This window comes from Silene latifolia, chromosome 1 (genome assembly GCF_048544455.1).
Source record: "Silene latifolia isolate original U9 population chromosome 1, ASM4854445v1, whole genome shotgun sequence".
Taxonomy (NCBI): domain Eukaryota; kingdom Viridiplantae; phylum Streptophyta; class Magnoliopsida; order Caryophyllales; family Caryophyllaceae; genus Silene; species Silene latifolia.
The window spans coordinates 6,102,750-6,124,254 of NC_133526.1; the positions used below are offsets into that span (position 1 = coordinate 6,102,750).

At 42.3% G+C, this 21,505-nt stretch overlaps 1 protein-coding gene across 1 annotated transcript; it reads left to right on the forward strand.

Annotated features, from left to right (window-relative positions):
* The first annotated feature begins 1,649 nt into the window (after nucleotides 1-1,649).
* LOC141631233 (uncharacterized) lies at nucleotides 1,650-20,244 on the forward strand. The gene is made up of 4 exons (XM_074443949.1): nucleotides 1,650-1,739; nucleotides 19,691-19,843; nucleotides 19,930-20,022; nucleotides 20,107-20,244. Exons 1-4 carry the CDS (start codon nucleotides 1,650-1,652, stop codon nucleotides 20,242-20,244), a joined length of 474 nt encoding a protein of 157 aa, XP_074300050.1.
* The last annotated feature ends 1,261 nt before the right edge of the window (nucleotides 20,245-21,505 follow it).

Here is a 21,505-nt window from a genome sequence, read left to right on the forward strand (position 1 = left end):
ATCCTGCCACAAATCTGGATCACACTTATTCAATTGATCCTACTCAAATCGTCCATATACACTTTTGATGATTCAAATAGGTACATTTGTATGAGTAACCTTGTACTATATCTCCGTCCTAATTATTTATTTACTTTTAATTGAAATTAATATCCTCATAGAAAATATTAAAAATAAATAAATAATTGAGATGAAGTGTTGCCTAATATTCATATTAATATGAATATTAGGCAACACTTCATCTCAATTATTTATTACGGTTAATCTTTGATGGGGGTTAATTAAGATCATCAATATTAGGCCTCGTTTGGTTTATATGGGAATTCCAATGATACGATTGGTTGCCCATGCCGGAGCTTGTTTCCTAGAAGTTTCCAAGATCATGAGGGGGTAGGTAGTTGAATTCCTCTATTATGTAGAAGTTGAAAACTCTTATGGAGTTTGAAACTCCCCCATTTTATAAAAAAATGGATAACCAAACAACCTCCAAAAACCACAATTTATTGAATTTTAGAATTTTGATGAATTGGATAGACAACCAAACAAGACCTTAGTGTAATAGACCTGTTTTTTCTGGCTTTATTTTAGCTTATTTTAGAATAGCTTAGCTCTATTCAGTTGAGTTCAACTCATCTCTTCCCAAATTCTTTTATTTTAAATTTATTTAATTCAGTTCAACTCCATTCAGTTCAATTCAACTCTCCGCCAAAAAAAAATGGGAAGTGTCTTTTGTAACAATTGGTCTCCCTTGTGACGGGTTACCATTTGTGGCGGATATTTTGTGAGATAAAATGCTAACAAAATGGGTTAGTGGAGAAAGGGGACCACATGAACAACAAAAATTGCGAGAGAGAGAAAAAAGTGGAGTGATTTGTGAGGTAAAATGGTATCCGTCACTCCAAAGTGACGGATATTGTTGGTCACAAATGAGATTTTGTGCTTTTGTAATATGAGCCACTAAACATGATTTTCCTTTAATATAATAAGTATATAACCCAATATACTTTCCTACCAAACCAAAAAGACAAATCAATAATCCTCACACACTAATACCCTATGGTGATGAAATCGCTATTACGTCATAACAAACTGTAAGCAATTAACGATAATACTAAAAGCTACGGCGTATGAATTATGCTTTGAATAAAGTTGTCAACACCTCAACATAACGGTATATTGTCCACGTGTCCACAATGATCATGATTACAAAATTTATGTCTTAATCCCTTAATTTTGAGATATAATTAAGGTGAACGATAAGCGTTTGCTTATAACTGTTATAAGTTACAACGAAGAGATATACGATTCTTACACTCTAATTATAAATTATTCTCATTTATAACGATTGCAAAATGAGAATTGGAGCTAAAGCAATCGAAATAGGCTGCGCTCTATGCCATACAGACGACAAAATCACGGTACAAGCTAGTCCCGATATAATAGCATAAGATTAGAAAATGCGATCTAATTAAATACGACAAAACCTCAACCGTCTTCCATCTAACCTGCTCAAGTCCATCAGTTTCCGCAGTACAAATTAACTTGGACTCCTTGTTCGCTAACATCTGCAGTTCACTTAAGATATGTTTTACAATAAATGAACTTCTTATGTCACTATTATGTCCAGGTGAAACCAACATATCCCGGCCATGACAGAAGGAGCAAAGCAGAAAGCTCGACCAATTTTCCTGACCACTGATATATCAGATGCTAGTGATTCAATTGCCTTCAGTGGTTCCGTCTGTCAAGGAAGAAACACCAAACCAAAGTAAGAAATATACAGAACAGGCCGATACCATTATTCAAATCGATTAAACTTGCAGAATATATAGCATCTGCTTAAAAATTGATTTACTAAGCGTCCAATCACTGACGTAGCGATGGCAGCTGCAACCATTAGAGCAGAAAGACAGATTATCACTATCGCCTTGTTGAGATACTGTTTTAGCAGGATTTTCCTGAAAGGATCCGGCTTAATTATAGAGTAGTCAGGGTATCTAGTTCTATAAGTTTGGTATGTTGCAAATGAATAATGAGGAAAGACTAGGAGAAAAGAATAGTGTTTATATTATTTTGATAAGCTGAATACAGATTTTGTTTAAGTAAGTGAATGCTAATAAAATGACGAGAAGATAAGTAATAGACTAATTTCACACTAATGAATAATCAATGACTTTGCCAATGCTAGAATTACAGTATTTATAGTCATAAAAACGAACGTTATCGGTCTTCAACGCCCTTCCCTTTTGTCGAGTGTTATTCACGGATTAATAGGGCATATTCCCTATTAATCCTACGACTCGCTTCCTATTTGATTGATCCTTAACTTCCTCTTCCTTTGCACGTCCAGGTTCATGGGCAATATGGTTTTATAATTAGACTTAGTCTTCCATGAAGATAGGACACGAATATATATCTTTATATAATTGTTTTGCTTCTTCTTCAGCTTAATTTAGCCTGCTTTAATACTCAGCCAGGCTATTCTCAGTGCTTACCATCGCTTCTCTTCCAAAGATAAGGCAACCCGATTGCAATAACAACTAGAATTGTCCTGGTCTTCGTCTTCTTGATCGGCCTTGTAAGGTCGAGGCCGGGTTATGGTCGGCCGGGCTAATCTGGCCTAACAATTGCCCCTTGACATTTTACCCGTCTTGGATCGGGCCGGGGGTGAGATGTCAACTTTACCGGGTTGAATAATAAAGAGAATTATACTTAATCAATGACTCTTAGACTCCTAGTTATCGTTGGACACTGTAACGGTTAGGTGATGTCATGCTGAGAGTTTTGCAATTTCTAGGGTTTTCATACCGTTACACATCTTCTATAAATACGGTATTTGGGACGAGATTATTCTTCACCAATTTTCCTTCACTTTCTTTGCTAAATTTTCTTCCAAATTCTTCCCTACTTCTCAAAGAATCTTGTTCGCTAGTTTATACTCTTAAAATAATTTAACTTCATCACAATAAATCTGACAATAAAAGACATGGGAGCCAAAAAACGTCCTTCATCCTGAAAAACTGCTGCTGCTGTTGAGCCCGAACCCACGAGGCGTTCAAGAGGAAGAGGTGAGGGAAATTGATCCTCCCGCTCGTCTTTGTGGCTTTTAAGTACCAGGATTCTTTTCTTTTCACCGCCCTTCAATCTCTGGATTCTTCTTTCCCTAAGGAAAACTTACTAAAAACAAACTATGACAAGATTCTAAGGAGAAGAAAATAATTCCCGAGTCAACCGAGGTATGGATTCCTCGAGTCTTGTCCATCGGGGCTAATTGGGTGTCACCTGGTCGGTTCGTATTTTTGAATGGGCGTTCAAAGCGGTCATGTAAGTTACCTTTTACTCCCTTAATGATTGACACCATTCGTGCTATGGAGGTATCTCCTTTTCAGATTATGCCAATGGTTTGGAAACTTGTCCATTCTATTGAAAATTTATGTGCTAAACACAATCTTGTAATTACTATTAATGATATCAAGGCAATATATCATATGAAAAATCCTGTTGATGGTCGTTTTAATTTGAGAATTAAATCGAAAATGTCTCCATTAATTACTAACCTGGACTCGGAGATGATAAAAATTGGGCAAAAACTTTCCGTTTGTCCTGACCGAGACTTTGGGATCGGGCTTTGATTATCTCGAGATATCCTCCTTGGAGAGTGGTAGGTTCCCTGTACTTTTTATTTTGCAATATACATTACATGAAATTAATGGATTTTGATTCTTACCCGTGTAATTTTGACGGTTTTTGCGACTCCCGATTGGAGTTGTGATCCTCTTGATGAGGAGGCTGTTTCCAGGATAGAGGCTTTCCTTGCTATTCCCGAGGAGGAGAGGACCTGGCCAGCTAGTTTGGGCGGGAATTGTTGCCCGGTATATGAAGACCAAGTCGACCGGGGTCGAGTACCCAAAGGCAAGCCTAGTTCTCTTTGCTCTTTCCCGTACGTCTTCGTATGTTTTTATGTTAGTTTGTTATCTTCTTGTCAATTCTTGTTTGATACTTACTATATTTTTTATATATTCGGTATTTAGGTCTTCTCGCTAGGCCGGCTTTTTTCGCAAAGGATTTGAAGGTCGGGGTGGCTAGGATTGTTTGAATCACCAAGAGCCAGGAGGCTAGTGGGAGTGACAAAACGCTTGATATCCTGGTTTCGATATCCACCTTCTCAAGATCCACCCAGGATAGCGTCACGGAGGTCGTCCAGGCTCCAAAAAGGAAGAGGGAAGATGTTATCCTGGAAGAGGAGGAGGGAGAGAAAGAGCCTATCCAGGCTCAGCCAATCAGGAGTATAAGGCAAGTGCCTACTAGGGTTGATGACATGGATGATGCCCGGGCACGGATAGATGAGTTTTCTGCAAAAATGAGCGGCCAGCTATTGTCTGCTAGTACTCTTGAGTCGTCTACCGCAGTGGTTTCTATTCGACTTCTCTTGTGACAAAGGTGCGAACTTGCTTCCCAGGCTAGGGAGGTTAGTTGTAAAGGAATATTTTTAATTGTTCATGTGCTTTTTGTTTTGCCTTGTATTTGGGTGATTGATTTTATATATATGTAGGGATTGGATGCTTGGGTTGGCTACTCGCTTGTCACCGAGGGATGCCTGGCCAGGGTTTCTAGTTTGGAGGAAAAATGGATAAACTTAACCGTGACTGCACACATCCGGGGGTAATGAAGTAGTGCTTCAATCACGGTTGGGGACAGGTAGGAGTCAACCAGGGCCGCTATAGTTTGTGAGGTGGCCGCAAAAAATGCTTTGAGAAGGTTTGTCAGGCAAGAGTTGGAGGCCGAGAAGCGGGCAATGCATGATCGGTTGAGAAAAAATGAGGAGCTTGCTTTGAAAAGGAATTGGTGGAGGCGAGGTTGGTGATCTTTGCTCAATACTTCTTCGGGAAAGGCCGGTCGATGCTATGAGAGATCCTAATCCGACCGGCTAATGGAATCCGGACCGGGATGAGATAGCTTTGGACGCTCACTATCCTGATTTGGCCAATATGGGTCAAGAAGAAGAAGTGGATTCTCCTCCTTCCAAGGCAAAGTCTGATGACCAGGAAATGGCGGATGGTTGTGAGTCGGTCACTGGCTCAAAGATAGCTTAGTTTTGTTTTTCTTTTAGGTTTTGGTCTATCCAGGGGGAATGTCCCTGGAATGAATATTTAGAAACATCTGTGTTATACAAGTCAGGAATGAGCGGCCAATTATTTTGGATGAATAAATATTTGGTCTTTGTTTGTTTCTTTTTGTGTTTTGATAAGGTACTTTTGAAATGTTGGATGTGTACTGGATCTGACTAGTTTTTTAACTGGATCGGGCCAGTTTTTGTGCTGGATCTGGCCAGTCCTTATTTTTATTGTATGTTATGGGTGGGATTGTTGCCTGTCTGGAGGGCTTACGTCCCCTGCCTGTCTGGAGGGGGCTTATGACCCATCCGTGTTATACAAGTCGGAAGGAGTTTTCCACTTTGTATGTTTAAGTGGAGCTCAATATTTAAAGGCCTGTTTTGCAACTGAAATTTGGATATCAGTTGGATATTTGGTGGGGGTGGCCCCCAATCTTTAAGATTTGTTTTAAAAATGCAATATGTAAAACAAGTATTGAAGATTTCACTAAGTAAATATGAGAACATAGATAAGTACTTGGGCACATAATTTGAAGAAATCATATACGGCATTTATTCATATAGTTGCAAGTATCATACATGTAGTTTCCAGGCAAGAAATGTCAAGGTGAAAAGTTGTACCTGGATTGAGAGATATATTTTATATGTGAAATAGTTTTAAATGTGCAATATTCCAAGCTCTTGGGATTATTTCGCCGTCCAGGGTTTGTAATCTATAAGCTCCCTGGCCGACTATTGAATCAATCAGATATGGACCTTCCCAGGTTGGGGCCAATTTGCCAGCATTCTTTTCTTTTGTGTTTTGGAAAACCTTCCTGAGGACAAGGTCTCCTACCCTGAATACCCTGGCTTTGACAGTCTTGTTGTAGCTTTTCGCAACTCTTTGCTGATATGCTGCTAATCTGATGTTGGCCGCATCTCTTAGCTCTTCTGTTAAGTCCAGGCTGTCCTCCATTAGAGGTATATTGCTTGTTATTGTGTTCAGGCTGCATCTGGCTGATGGAATGTCCACTTCAGTGGGATTATCGCTTCACATCCATAGACCAAGGAGTAGGGGTTTGGCCTGTGGATGTTTTAGGCGTGGTTGTCGCCCAAAGGACCAGGGGAGTTCTTCACCCATCTGCCTTTTCTTCTTTCCAGCTTTTTTTTTTTATGCAGTGATTACCACCTTATTGCTGGATTCTCGCCTGACCGTTGGCTTTTGGATATCCTGGTGTGGATGTTACCGTATTGATGTTCCATTGAGCACGAAAGGTCATTGTTCTTTTTCCCACAAATTGTGTGCCATTGTCGCATACTATTTCAGAGGGGATGCCATATCTACATATGATATTGTGTTTGATGAATGCTATGACATCCTTCTCCTTGACTTGCCTGTATGATTCAGCTTCTATCCACTTGGAGAAGTAATCAGTCATTGCTAGCATGAAAACTTTATGTCCGGGTGCTTGAGGTAGTTTTCCTACTATATCCATGCCCCACTTCATAAATGGCCAGGGTGCGGATATGGAATGTAGTTCCTCAGATGGCTAATGGATATATGGTCCGTGAATCTGACAAGCTTTGCATTTAGAGCTAAAATCCAGGCAATCGGCTCTCAAGGTAGGCCAATAATAACCTGTTCTGAGTACTTTGCTTGCCAGGCTTCTTCCACCTTTGTGATTTCCACAGTATCCTTCATGGATTTCTGATAATATCTGCTCAGCTTCTTGTGGTTCCAGGCATCTGAGGTACGGCCCGGCCTGCGATTTCTTAAAAAGCACGTTGTCAATAATAGTATATGAAGCAGCTTTTATTTTTAGTGCTTTGGCATCTTGCTTATTTAGGGGAAGGATTTCCTGTTGTAGCCAGTCATAGTAGGGTTTTGTCCAAGAATTGGCAATATAAATTGGGAAACTTTCACTTTGTTTATTTATTGCAGGTTCTAGTAAATGTACGATGGGTATTTTGTCGAAGTCTAGGGGACTGAAGTTGGATCCTAGGCCGGCTAGAGCATCGGCCTGGTATTCAAGTCCCTGGGAATTTGGTCAATATTAAAATTGCGGAATTTTGATTTTAAGATTTGAACAACATCTAAATAAAGCATCATCTTTGAGTCTTTAGTCAGATATATCCCATTTACTTGGTTTGAAATAAGGAGGGAATCGATGACGTACCTTTAGGTTTTGTACACCAAGGTCAATACATACCTTTAATCCAACTATTAGGGCTTCGTATTCTGCTTCATTGTTGGTGGCTTCAAATGCACAAATTATAGCCTCGTACTATCTTATCCCCTGTGGCGATTTTAGTACTACTCCCAGGCCTGTGCCCCTCATGTTGGCTGCACCGTCGACAAATAGGGTCCATTCTAGGTCTGTTTGGTCGTTGGTCAGTTTATTTACTTCTTTTATTAGGTCGGGTTCTAGGGTCGGACTAAAATCAGCCACAAAGTCTGCTAGTACTTGTGACTTAATTGCTGTTCTTGGTTCAAATGTTATGTTGTATGTGCTTAGTTATCAGATGACCACCATTTACACATTCGTCCTGGATAATTACGGCTTTCTAAGTCTGATTTGATAGGAAGATTGGTTCTGACTATTATAGGGTGGCTTTCAAAGTATGGTCTTAATTTTGTGCAACTCATAATTAAAGCTAAGACATATTTTTCAAGCAGGCCATACCTGATCTCTGCGTCCAGTAGACTTTTACTTACATAATAGACGGGGTGTTGTTGTCCGTCTGTTTCTTTGACCAAGACTGCACTGACAGCAGTTTCTGTGACTGACAGGTATACTGTCAGGGGCTCATCTTTGATTGGTTTTGCCAGCAGGGGAGGAGAGGATAGATATATCTTTAGGTCTTCAAAGGCGGTCTGATGATCAGGGGTCCATTGAAAGTCCTTGTTCTTCCTTAACAGGTTATAGAATGATTTGCACCTCTCTGATGATCTTGAAATGAACCTGTTTAGGGCCGTTATTCTTCCAGTCAGCTTTTGTATGTCTTTGACTGTCTTTGGTGGTTCTAGCTCCAGAATAGCTTTGATCTGTTCAGGGCTGGCTTCTATTCCTCTTTTTGTCACCTTGTAGCCCAGAAATTTGCCTGCTGAAACTCCGAAGTGGCATTTTTGTGGGTTGAGCTTCATATTGAATTTCTCCAGTATTTGAAAGGCTACTTCTAGGTCTTTAACGTGGTCTTCTGCCTTTTTTGACTTGACTACCATGTCATCTATATAGACTTCCATGGTGTCTCCTATCTGGTCTTTGAACATCATGTTGACTAGCCTTTGGTAGGTTGCACCTGCATTTTTTAATCCAAAGGGCATAGCAGTATAACAATATATACCTCTTTCAGTAATGAAAGTTGTGCTTTCCTGGTCTGCTGGGTGCATTTTTATCTGATTGAATGCGCTGGAGGCATCCATGAATGTTAACATTTCGTGGCCTGCAGTGGCATCTACCATTGCATCGATGTGTCGCAGGGGAAATGGATCTTTTGGGCAGGCTTTGTTTAAGTCGGTGTAGTCTACACAGACTCTCCATTTGCCATTTTTCTTTTGGACGACTACTACGTTTGCAAGCCAGTCAGGGTACATTACTTCCCTGATCATTCCCATGTCCAGTAGCTTGTCAACTTCTTGGTTGATGATTTCATGCCTCTCTGCAGCGAATTTTCTTCTCTTTTGCAGTACAGGCTTAAAGGATTTGTCAATGTTCAACTTATGAGTAATAACATCAGCATCTATACCAGTCATATCAAAATGTGAACAAGCAAAACAAGACATCTTAGTTTTGAGAAAGCTGACCAGATTTGGTCCGATTGAGTCGGGTGTATCGACCCTACAAGTACTTTCTGTCGGGGAATTCGGATCTAATATGACTTCTCCTGTTTCCATCTGTGATTGTGCTACATATTCTTCCCTGACAGGTGACTTTAATTGCTATGCAAGGGACTTACCTGACTTTGAGGGTTTCAAAGCCTGAGTGTAACATTCCTGAGCCGTCCTTTGTTCTCCTCTGATGGTGGTTATCCCCCATTCTGTTGGAATTTTCACGCATTGATGGTATGTTGATGGGATTTCTTTGACATTGTGGATCCATGGTCTGCCCAGGATTACATTATATGAGGATAGGCAATCCATTACTCCAAATCTTTCATATGAAGCCACGCCTTCCACATAGGTAGGCAGGCTGATTTCTCCCAAGGTGTTCTTTGTTTCTCCACTGAATCCAACCAGGACGCTGGATTTCTTGATGATCTTCCCTTCGTCTATCTTCATAGCTTTAAGGACGTCAAGCATCACCAGGTTGATTGAATCGCCTCTCGCTCTATCGTGGATTCTTGATACCTTTCTTTGTGCCAATTTGCATGGTGATTACCAGGTGTCATGGTGTAGATCGATATTCCTTGCAGTCCGAGTCATCAAAGGTAATAGCGAGGCAATGACTTGGGCCTGGAAGGAGGTTGAGTCCGGATTCCCTGGATATTCTTTTGGCAAAATGGGTCGGACCACGATTTCGATCCTCCATTTATGAATTTGACTTCATAGATGGGGGGAGGAGGAGGAGGGTCTCTGCTGCTTCCTGGATCTCTCTTGTTTTGTCCTTCATCTTTGTTCTTTGGCTGCTGGATTAAGTCTTTCAAGTAGCCTTTCTTTAGAAGATATGTGTGGACAAGGCCCTCGGGAACTGCGTCCGCGGGATCCACACCAGGCATAATCGACTCGAGGTTCTTTCGAATCGAATTAAGACAAATTAGAGTCGCCACCAAGTTTTTTGGGAACTTGGAACCGTTCAAGTCAACTTTACACCTTTCATCGAAGAGCATAAAGCCAATCGACTACGAGTGATTAAAGATAAAGACTTGTACCCTATATCACTCGATTTGAATGACTCTCGTAATCCAATGGTATTTAGACGGATCCACAAACCATAGATCTTGAGTAAGGGGTGAGGGTACGTGTTGGGAAGCCCATAAGGACACCCAACCCCGCCCGTCGATAACGGCCTCTACTAAGTCAAGTGTCGGATTTCAAACAAGGTCATAGCTACTGCGATGTATGATATGCAAACGTTGTTTTAACCCTATCATGTGACAACAATTTCTATGACGTTTTAGATGCAACTAAACTAACTTTGTCAAAGTTGTAATTTAGCATGTGGGTTGATTGATCTAGCAACATTCAAAGCAAACAAGGCTTAAGGGGGAATGGGGGAGCCGTTAGGATCTACCCTATTACAAACCAGGCATTTCATGCCGACACAACAATAAATTAAAGATACAACTCGATCTAAATACAATGGCTACAAACAAAACAAATACACGACAACACACACGGCCGTTTGGCCTAGAAAACCGTGCACATGAGGGGTGGCCCACGGCTCACATGACCCACGGCCTTGGGTCACTCCTCGTAATGCGTGCTCGCGCTTAATCTCATCGAATTAGACATAGGGCTACGCACCAAAGCATGCATTAGCATAAACCGGGCCATGTTGCTTTAGACAACATGCGGTTTACTACGCTCCTACAAGCATTGGGGAACAACCGTTTAACCAAACAAGACTAAGGTTTTTAGAAAAGGTTTTGACTCAATAAAAGTAAAACAAACTTGAAAGATTACAACTCGATAAACAAACTGTAAATTACAAGCTACAAAACAACAAAGAACAAAGGATAAACAAGGAACAGAAAACGAAACGAGAAAGGCAAGACACACGGCCAACTCACGGCCCAACCAATGGCTAAGACAAAGTCAACCTAGTTCCTAAGTTAGATTCATTGGTTAGATCGAATGATTGCGAAAAGGGATAGGAAACAAGTTAGAAAACGAGTTAAAAACGATGTTGATTGATTGTCGCATGAGGGTGCATTCTACACGGCCTAAAGGGTCTAATTAGGTCAAATTCGCTAATTAATTTAACTCATCGAGTGTCAATAAGAAGGTGCTAATCACGCACTCTTATACTAGCGAGAAATTAGGTGAAAGAGAGAGATGCATTCAATTGTTTACAGAATCGTCGATTGATTTTATAACTTACGTCGAAGCCACCTATCGTGTCTAGTTAGGTTATTAAATTAAATTAATGCTATCTAAATATGTCGTAGGCTAACAATCAGAGGTTAAACTAACATACAACGGGTCCTAGGGTATGTCGATTTGGCCGAAACAAAAGGGGGTCGAAAGCGAAGAACGAAGTTAGACAATTGTTTTATTTATGCCCTACCTTGAACACGAGGATATGTAAATGAGACGGGGGTGTACGACCGACAGAAGGAGCGGTTTCTTTTCCCATCTCAAGTCAACGCGGGTGTTCATGGTGGTACTTTAACTCATACTCGGACTAACTAGTTTCATAGTTAATTTAAAAACAATCGATAAACAAAACGAAAACAAACCAAAAAACAAACTAAAAAAGGCATAAGAAAACGAAATAAAAAAAAGGAAAGAGAAGGGGATTTGATGCACCCTCAACCTACATGTATCGTTGACACCGTCTTGGGTCGTAATCGATGGTAGATTTTATCTCGAGAGGCCGTCGTCGACGAAGAATAAAGCAAACACGCGTTTTGGAAAGTTTCTGGACAGCGATTTTAAAACAGTGATATCTCCCTCGTTTCACGACGAAAATTCGATTCGAAAGATGTTTTGGAAACTATAAAGAGAGGAGAACAAGGATCTTAAAGCAACCCCTGCTCGTTTTGGGTTATTGGGCACGAAAAACGAGCACAAACAGAACTGGACAGACAAGAAGAAACCGCGAAAACAGAGTGTTATTTCACTCTGTTTTTCGAGGGATTTCGTGTACTCTCAAGGGCAATTTGGCTCGTAAATCTTTGTCTAATGTGTATATGGATGTTATGTGGTTAATTAGGAACAAGAAAATCGAGTTTTGATGGAGGTTTGATGGAGGAACGAAAGGGTTTTCGAAGAGGACACACAAACAGTTTCAGTTTGTGTGTCGGTTTTGTTTAGGGTTTTTGAAGGATGTTTAGGGTTTGTTTCTGAGGTTTAAAGCTTGTGGGTGATGGTAGGATATATGGAGAACTTAGAGGAATGAATGTATGGTGAAGGGGTGGTATTTATAGGGAGTTAAAATAGGTTAAAAGAGAGTAAGGAGCAATCGGGCTAGCTGGGAATAGCTGCTGTCCAGCAGCTTTGGGAGGGGTTTCTAGGGTTCGTTTTGGAGGATTTCTTGGTGACTAAGCTAGGATAATATGGGTAGGATACTAGGGTATGGGTTAGGGTTAATGGGTACGGGTTTTGGTAGTGTTTGGAGCGGGTTTTGGGCTCGAGATTGAGCTGCCAAAACAGGGGCTGCTCGGTTTATGCGTGGGCTGGTTGGGGTTGTTTGGGACGAGAATTTGGGCCATGGATAGGGGGTTCGAACAAGGGTGGATGGGTAGAGGCTTAGGTGGGTTAGTGTACTCGAGATTCGTGCCAATTCGTAAAGGAAACGGGCTCAAAAACCGAGCTAAAATCGAGCTTAAAAACACATGGTTGAAACGAGTTTCCTTCGCTTTTAAAATCGATTTTTCAAATCAATTAACACATTGAAATAAATGATTTTTCAAACCAAATATATTCATAAAATGATTTTTCAAATCAATTATTTATTTTATTTTCAATAAAATAAACTTGGGAAAATAAATTCAAAATAAAATAAATTAAATTGAAATCACTTTAAAAAAGCTTTAATTTAAATATCATTTAAATTAATAAAATGAACTCACTAAAAAAACATTAATTTAAATATCATTTAAATTAATAAAATACTTCATCGACGACGCCCATTCTACATCGTCAAACGAGCTCCAAATAATGACAGTGACAACTAAAGAATACATGTGTCCTATCATCATCGGGTGTTTGTCGGGTTCTCTATAAATTCCAATATCGACGGATACGGGTATCTACAATATGCCACCTATTTCCTGAGTTGGATGCATTCTTCTGTGGTGTGTCCGATGTCCTGATGGAAGTCACACCATCTTGTTGGATCTTTCCTGGGGTTGTCGGATTTCTTTGGCCATCTGACCGTATCTCCCAAATTTTCCAGGCGTTTTATTAATCATGCGGTATTAATAGAGAAGTTATATTCAGGAATAGTTGGAAGGCTAGAAAGGTTACCTTTATGTTCTTGTGCCATATTGACTTCAGTTCGTACAGGCCTGGAATAGGGTGCTGATCTGGGATTGCCTCCTTTCTGGTAGGAGCTTTTCCTGTTAGTGTGTCCATAGCCTTGCTTTCCTCCGGATGAGTTCGTCCTGAAGTTGAGGTCTTCTTCCAATCTGACATGCTCTAAAGCGATGGATTGAACAGTGGCAAAGGTCGGGCAAGCTTTCTTAGTCAGGTCTGCATAGATGTCACTCACAAGCATGACTCCTTGCTCAAGGCTTCCACCGCCGTTTCTTCATCACACCCGGGAATGGCCACCTTTTCTTTGACAAATCGGCGCCGTAAATTCTTTGAGAGATTCTTCAGGAAGTTGTTTTACCCTGAACAGGTTACTGGGTCTCTTGGTCATATCTCTGCTGCTTGCGAATTGTTGATTGAAGGCATTGATCAATTCTGCAAAATTCTTGATACCTCCATTTGGGAGATTGATGAACCATTGTAGTGCTGCTCCAGTCAGGGTTGTGTGGACAGCAGGCCGCCCACGGGGGCGCTTGGTGAGAAACGAGGGACAAGCGTTTGCATTTTGTATGGAGTCGCCACCAATTTTTATGGGAAATTGGAACCGTTCGAATACCTCGTGTCATGTCAAGACACAAACTAGTGACATGAACACTAAGCAATCGTTACCCTTAGCATTTTATGTCTAGAATGACTCTCGTGGATGCCAATGAACACGGGTGCTCACGGAGATCTGGAGTAAGGGGTGAGGGTACGTATTAGGAAGCTCTTTTGATCGAACACCTAATCCCGCCCGCCTCGATAGCGGCCTCTACTAATGATTAGGGAGTTTATTCGTACTCGATATATCGTCGGCTATATGCATGCAATGCAACATCCATAGATTAATCCTAACATGTGATAATTAGACTAAGTCGGTTAACAATTAATTAACAAACAATTGGGTCGAAGTTGGAATTTAATGTTCATTTACATGTGAAGACAAGCAATAGAAGAAATACAACAAAAAGAAATACAATAATAAAAATTACAATAATAGAAAATTAAATTAATTACAACGGATTAGATGATTTATGTCGAAAACACCCTTAAAACGGATAATTTGAGAAAAAGGAATAAAAGAAATAAAAGAACTAAATAAATGAATTAACGAATAGAAACCAGGTGATATTACGAATATTAGTTAGTTAATTACGAGTGGCTAAATAAACTAGGTCAAAGCGAGAAAAGGTTCGAGACGAAACTCAACTGGAAGAGGCGCAGCAGAGCTGCGCCCTCTGGAAGAGGCGCGGCAGTTGCTGCGTCTGTTCCAAGGGTGAGTTCTGGCTGTGAAGCCGGAACTGCAAATCGTTAATGTCGATTGGTGATTTTAATGATTAATTGATAATAATTACTCGGATGAAAGTGATTGATGGATTATTTACATATGAAGGGGTCATAAAAACAATAAAACATGAATGAGACTAATTAAACGGATTAATTACATGAAGGGACGATGTTAATGAATGAGATCAATAAACAACTAAACAAACTAATTAATTGATTAGACTAAACATAATGAACATGACGAATTAACAATGAATAGGGATGCAATATATATCAAAGATAAATTCCAGAAACTCAATATGACGAAATTGAATCTCTAAAACTTGGATTGAATATTAATGACGAAAACCGCAAATATTGATTACTTGAGTTTTTAGTCGGATTTATGACAATTAAAACATGTGAATTAATGATGATGAATATAATACATGTGAATATTGATGACTATCATGCGAACGAATTATTAAAGACAAACAGAAACAAATAGGAAAGACGAATTACAGAGGACGGAGGAAGAAGAAAAGAAGCAGGAACTGCGGCAGCCTCACGAAGAGGCGCATCAGGAACTGCGCTCCTTCGAAGAGGCGCAGCAGTTGCTACGTCTTTTCTCGACGTCTGTCTACCGGAAATCCGCAAAACAGGTTTTTAAAGACGGTTTTAGAAATCGGTTTTAATTAGATGTTTTCGACATAAACCTTACAATGGATGATCATAAATAAAATACGATAAATAAAGAGAATTATACACCCTCAGACTTACATGTTGACGGAACGAGATGAACTAAGTATCGACTAGTGAATGCTCGACGCGAATGCAATGAAAGAGTGCCCTCGTAAGAGGAAAACGATTGATTAATTAAGATTGATTGAGTGTAGTTGGTCAAATTGGTCGGTCATGCAACGGAGAGGCTGGTACCCGGAAAGATCCGAGCTTACGTGGTCGGAAGTCCAAGCACGTAGGCGCCAATTAGTAAGAACGAAGTCTAGAATGCAAAGGGAGAAGAGAAGGGCGGACACTCGCGTGCGAAATATGAGGAACGAAGGCTCCTATTTATACTAATCACACGGAGGAATAGGGTTTCGGAGACTCTTTGGAAGTGAATCTCGGAAAGATATAAAAAAGATACGTAAATCATGCAAAGAAGGGCCTGGGAAGAGGCGCGCAGAGCCATCTGCGTCCCTTGGAAGAGGCGCGGACTGGCTCTTCGTCTATTCCCGAGAGGTTTCCTCTGCTTTGAAGAAAGATTTCCGCGTTTGAGTTATGGTAGGACGGAAATAATTCGATTATCTTTTGAATATTACGGGATATTATTTGCCAAAAGATAAAATTTGTGAAATATGGAATAGAAATATCCGGAACATTCCAGAACATTCTGACTCGCGATTTAGCAATTATCAGAAAATGGAGACGGTTTTTGACCCGGACTCCGAATGTACTCTAATTACTGCCAAAACGACCGTATCCGGACGTAGATGACAACTAAGAGGTTGACATTAATATTTGAGCAAACACTTGACGATAATCTTACGAACTGTCACAAATCGTTCCGCGAATCAAACATGCGGCCCAATCATCACCGGGTGGTTTGCGGGAGGTGCGAAACGAGGTGTCTCTGAGCCCCCACTTTGACCGAGGCTTGGACAAGGCGAAAGTCAAAGTATAGCCATCAGGTCAATCGAAGATTACAACTGACGACTATGGCGACGCGAGGCGGCTCAAGGGGTCCAAGACCAAGGACCTGTCGTCGGGAACATTTTAGAGTCTGTCGACTATCGGGGAGGGTCGTTTAAAGTCCATTAGACTACGTAAGGAAGCTCGCCAGCCATAAGAAGAGACCATACCTGAGACTTCTTTCTCGAGATGCTTTCGGAGGTGCGTAGGAGCTAAGGTTGAGCGTAGGAGCTAAGGGTAAGACCTAAAAGATATATAAAGATTGTGCTGGGGTATGGGACCCTAAAGGAAAGCATCGACGGGAAGGAGGCCAAAAGTAAGATCAACTTAAAGTGGCTAAGGTTTGGGTATAGGAACCTCGGGAGAACGACACCCTGTCGAACTCCGCGGGGAAACACAAAATATAGTGAAAGCAGCAGGACGTCGGTAGAAACTGCTGGGGAATCCGCTTGCGTTGGTCTCAAGCGAACTCTGGCAAAAACTTGAGGTTGAATCTGCTTGCGTCGGTCTCAAGAGAACTCTTGTTGGGGAATATATCGACGACTAGGAACATCTTGATCGTCGTGGGAAAAACTTCGAGTGAGCAGTACTGCAAAATATTACTGCGCCGGACAAAATAAATTGAGCAATACTGCAAAATACTGCTGCGCGGGATAAAATGAATTTGGACAATACTGCAAAATACTGTCGCGTAGGATAAAATGCGGACCAGAACGAAAGAAAATCGTCGAAACGGACCAAAAGAACACAATAGCGTTGAAGAAGAGGCGCACCAAAGATGGGCCCACAAATAACGAACCCATAACGAATTTTTGAAAATTCGTATGGAGGGAACGCGAGGAAGAGGCGCAGCAAGAGCTGCGTCTCTTGGAAGAGGCGCAGCGCCTGCTGCGTCTTTTCCCCAATTTAGCAATTTCCGCGTAAAAACGCGAAATCAGAAGGTTTATTTTCATTATTTCGAAATACATTTCCTTCAATTTCTCTCTCAAATCTTCACCATTTCCGTCGAGGTTGGATTCAAAAGCTTGCTTGAAATATGACTAATCGAGGTATGTGTCTTAATCTTGCATTAATCATCTACATTTGTCGAATTTCGAGCCGCAAGAACTAGGGTTTTCAACCCATTTGATCGAAAATTTGGGGCTTTTCCCCCAAATGGATTTGTTTTGCCAAATTGATGCTAGAAATGGATAGTAGGCAATGTTAGGAACATAACCATGTATTTGCTTTGAATTTTCATCGAGTTTTGAGCCCTTGAGCGAATTTTGAGACGGTTTTACAGCTGAACCGTAAGTTGCTTCGAAAATAGCCTTAGGATTACCCATTGGCGGCGAAATTTGATATTTGGGACCCTTGGATGATGGGTAAACTTTCTGTCATCTCGAAATTTTGGTTTGTGACAACTTTTTCAGGGCACCTTTCTAGGGCATAATCGCCGTTATAACGAAATGCTGCCGAATTCTCGACTCGAACCCGGAACTAGGCTTTGACTTGGACTTGACTTTGACCCAATTTATCACATGAGCGATTGGATTGGCGGGAATATGGCCAAATATGGCCAGAAAGGGCAGTTTTCAGGGCTTCGGAGGCTCGAAAACTCCTTAATCAAAGGCTTGTCGTCATGTGACGCGGCCTAAATTTACTTTAACGTTGCAGGTGATGAGGCTTCTACTTCTGGGAGGACTCCCATGGAGATAGACGTTGCTGCTGTTGAGGAGGCTTTAGAGCAGGCTTTCACCGACGCGGTGATGGCCACTGGAGACGAGGCTCACGAGGAGGCAGAGGAGGAGGAGGCTCCGAGACGGGCCAACGTCAGGCGAGGAGGTCGTCAGCTGAGGGGAGCTCCTGCGTGGGCTGAGACCTGAGAGAGTAGGCACCTTGTGTGGGCTGCAGAGGGTCACCTGTCCTACAAGACGGTGAAGAGCTTGGTAAATAAGAATTCACTACTCATTACCTATTCTCTTTCATTCTTTTTGTCCAAACTTCTTGCAAATTTCCATTCAAAACTAAAGATAGCTTTGTTTCCAATCATTATAGAAGGCCGGGAACATCAGGTCGTTCTCGGATTACACGACAAATATGGAGCACTACGAGCGGTACGTCGGCGGAGGAGAGGGTCATGATCGAGCGCGGAGCGTCGGTCCTCCGGTTCAGTCCGGAGGGATATCGTGAAGAGGAAGTTGCGGGCCAACCTTAGCCTGGTCCGCGCTTTCTTGGATCGATTCTGGGATACGACTTCCACGTTTCACCCGCCTTTTGGTGAGGTGGGAGTCACTCGGAGGATTACGGCATGATTTCCTGTCCGGTGCGGGACCGAGGAGATGGTGTGGCCGGAGACTGCTATGAGAGCGGATTCGGCCGAGGCGAGGAGGTTGATCGGCTGGAACTTGTCGCCGAAGGCTGTTGCAGTGCCGGGCTTAGTACCCAGTACCTATGTCCGAGACTACTTTGCGGGGAAGACCCCGGTGTCGGTGACGATCGATGGGAGGGAGACTGCTCCTCCTCCTTGTACAGCTGAGCAGAGGGCTCGTCTGTGGCTTTGGTGGTTCCTGTCTTCGATTTACCTCGGAGACAAGGGCGATAGGCTATCGACGAAGCTTCTTCCCTTTCTTTCTGACCTGAGCTCCCTAGGGCGTTGGGACTGGGTCACTGCTGGTTTTGCGGTCCTCATCCGCTTCATGAGGGCCATGGTTCGTCCGGAGTTGATGGAGAAGGGGACTGTCGGACCTGGACTACTGTTGGAGGTATGAACCTTCCAAAGCAAATTCCTTTCTTTATTGAAATACGAAAGATCGTCATTGATTATTCTGTTTTTATAGGCATGGGTGTATTCTTACTTCCCGAGTCTCGCGCCCAAGAGGACAGAGCCGCTGGAGAAGGCCTATCCCGTGGTGAGGGATTGGGTGATGTGCAGGACGAAGAGCAAGCGCTCTTCTCACAATGTCTACCGGCAGGATGTGAACGCCCTTCAGCTGAGCAGCGTGAGTATCCCACTCGTATTCATATCTCTTGTACTTTGCTTTCACTTGATCATAGGAATGATCTTTGCCTTTATATTGTCGCAGTGGGTGCCCAGACCTTGGGCGGAGTATGCTGGAGCGCCTCCTTTTGTTGCTGAGGTCCTTCGACCTAGGAGCCCGAGCCGGCTGCTGTTGTGGACGTCGATGGGTCCTGTGTGGTATCTGGACGAGCGTTTGGCTCGTCAGTGCTCTCGGGGCGCGTTGACGGTTCCCATTGATCCTCCGAGGACGATGTTCAGGGAGCCTACTGAGGCTGAGAGGGAGGCGGACCTGGCTGGTGCCAGTGGCGACGACCTTCTTCTGCCTGGCGAGGACTACTCAGCGTTCCTTTACGGGAGGTTGGCGTACTGGCCAGTAGTGGTGAGTATCCTTTACTTTTCTTGATTTGATTTCGAGAATTACGATGAAAGATCATCGGTTAGTGATAGCTATTTGTCTTTGTAGGAGGTTGAGGCGGCGGGCATCGAGCCCCCAGTGTACCCCGAGACTCTTGAGTACACTGACGCGACTGGGAGGACGACGATCTCCGAGTTGCGTGACTTTGACGTAGCTGTGACGGATGCTGGCCTAGACGACTGGCAGCATCTGATTCGGAGGGTGAGCCTCCAGCTTATGTACCCTTCGTGTAAGAACACATTTGATTGAACTTTGTTCACTTTACTGAGAATTCTTTTGAAATGCAGGTCGCGCCATCTCGGTTCGTGGCACTTTGGAGGGTGGCCAACCGGCTACGAGCTACCGCCATCGAGGCACTCGTCGGTGGTCGGGGTCGTCAGGTACGAACCTCGTTTGCTTTCTTTTGATTTTTGATTTTCAGATTTGTTTGAGTTGATTGACATGAGCCAATTTCTTATTTACAGGGTGACCGCGAGCTGGAGCGAGAGTTGGCCCAGTCTCGGGAGGAGACGGCTCGCTTGTCGAGGGAGCTCGAGTTTCGGGACGCCGAGATTGCTGCTCTTATGGTGAGGGTTGCTGAGTTGGAGGGTGCCCAGCAGTAGTTCTGCGTAGTTTTGTAGACTTGTACATTTGGACATTTGATTTTGAACATTTTTGGACTCGTTTGGGGCGCGAGCCCCCAGTTTGCTTGGACTTTGGATTTGGTTCGGGGCGCAAGCCCCCAGTTTGCTTGTACATTTGTACATATGATGGCCTGAGTGTCTTTGCTGCTGGGTTGTGTTGCTTGTACCTGCAGGTTAGCTCTTGAACAGGTTCGGTAGACAACGGTTTACACCGTCATGCTGCCGAAATTCACATGGAAATCACGCAAAACATACATTTTATACACATAAGGTCTTAATTAGCGCAAAAAGAGACTCAAAGGATACAAAAATGCAAGAAATGCAAAAAATTTGCAAAAATTTTGACGGAAATGACCGGACGGTAGGGAGGGTTACCCCTAAAAAAAGAAGAAAAAGAGAAATCTATAAGTGTAGAAATGAAAATGTTGAAATTTGTTAAAAAAATGAAAACAAAAGAAAATGAATTCCTAAAAAAAGAAATTAGAAATGGAACTTATGAAATTTAATTAAAATGAAATTTTATTTCCTAAGAATAAATAAATGAATTAAAATAAAAAGAAGAATTAAGTGCGATGAAAATGGCGAAGGTGTCGACGTCGCCTCGAAATGCGTGCCCGCGAATTCAGGAAGTTCGAAACATGGTAAACTGCTCGTATTTACCAAAAAAAAATCCCCTAGGAATAGGAAATTATTCGCTATAGAATTAGGAAAGATCCAAACGCGGAAATCACAGAGAGTGAGCCTGGGGAAGAGGCGCAGCATGAGTTGCGTCGCTTTGAATAGGCGCAGCAGGAGCTGCGCCTGTTCCCAAGCTTGTCTCTCCTGGCGGATTTTGGAAACAGCAATTAGTATAAATAGAAGCGTCGACGAAGCTTTAAATCATATAATTCTTCCGTCTTTTCTCCGTTAATCTCATAAAAAACTCCCAAAATAAATTTTCAAGAGAAAATTTGTCATCATGAACACTTTGGAGGTCCGCTTGAAGGAATGGACCAATGAATTTTCGAATGTCGAGAAGCACGATATGGGTGCTCATAACCTTGGGTCTCTATTGAGTTTGAAACTCATTAAGGTGGTGAAACCGTTCTTGGATGCTTGTCTTGACTACTGGGACCCAAATTGCCATGTTTTCGCGTTCCCAGGTGGTGACATTTGTCCTTTTCCTGGAGAAATTGCCGCTATTGGTGGGTGGGATCCCGAGCACTTACCCGCTATTCCTTCCACTTCACAAGGGTATAAG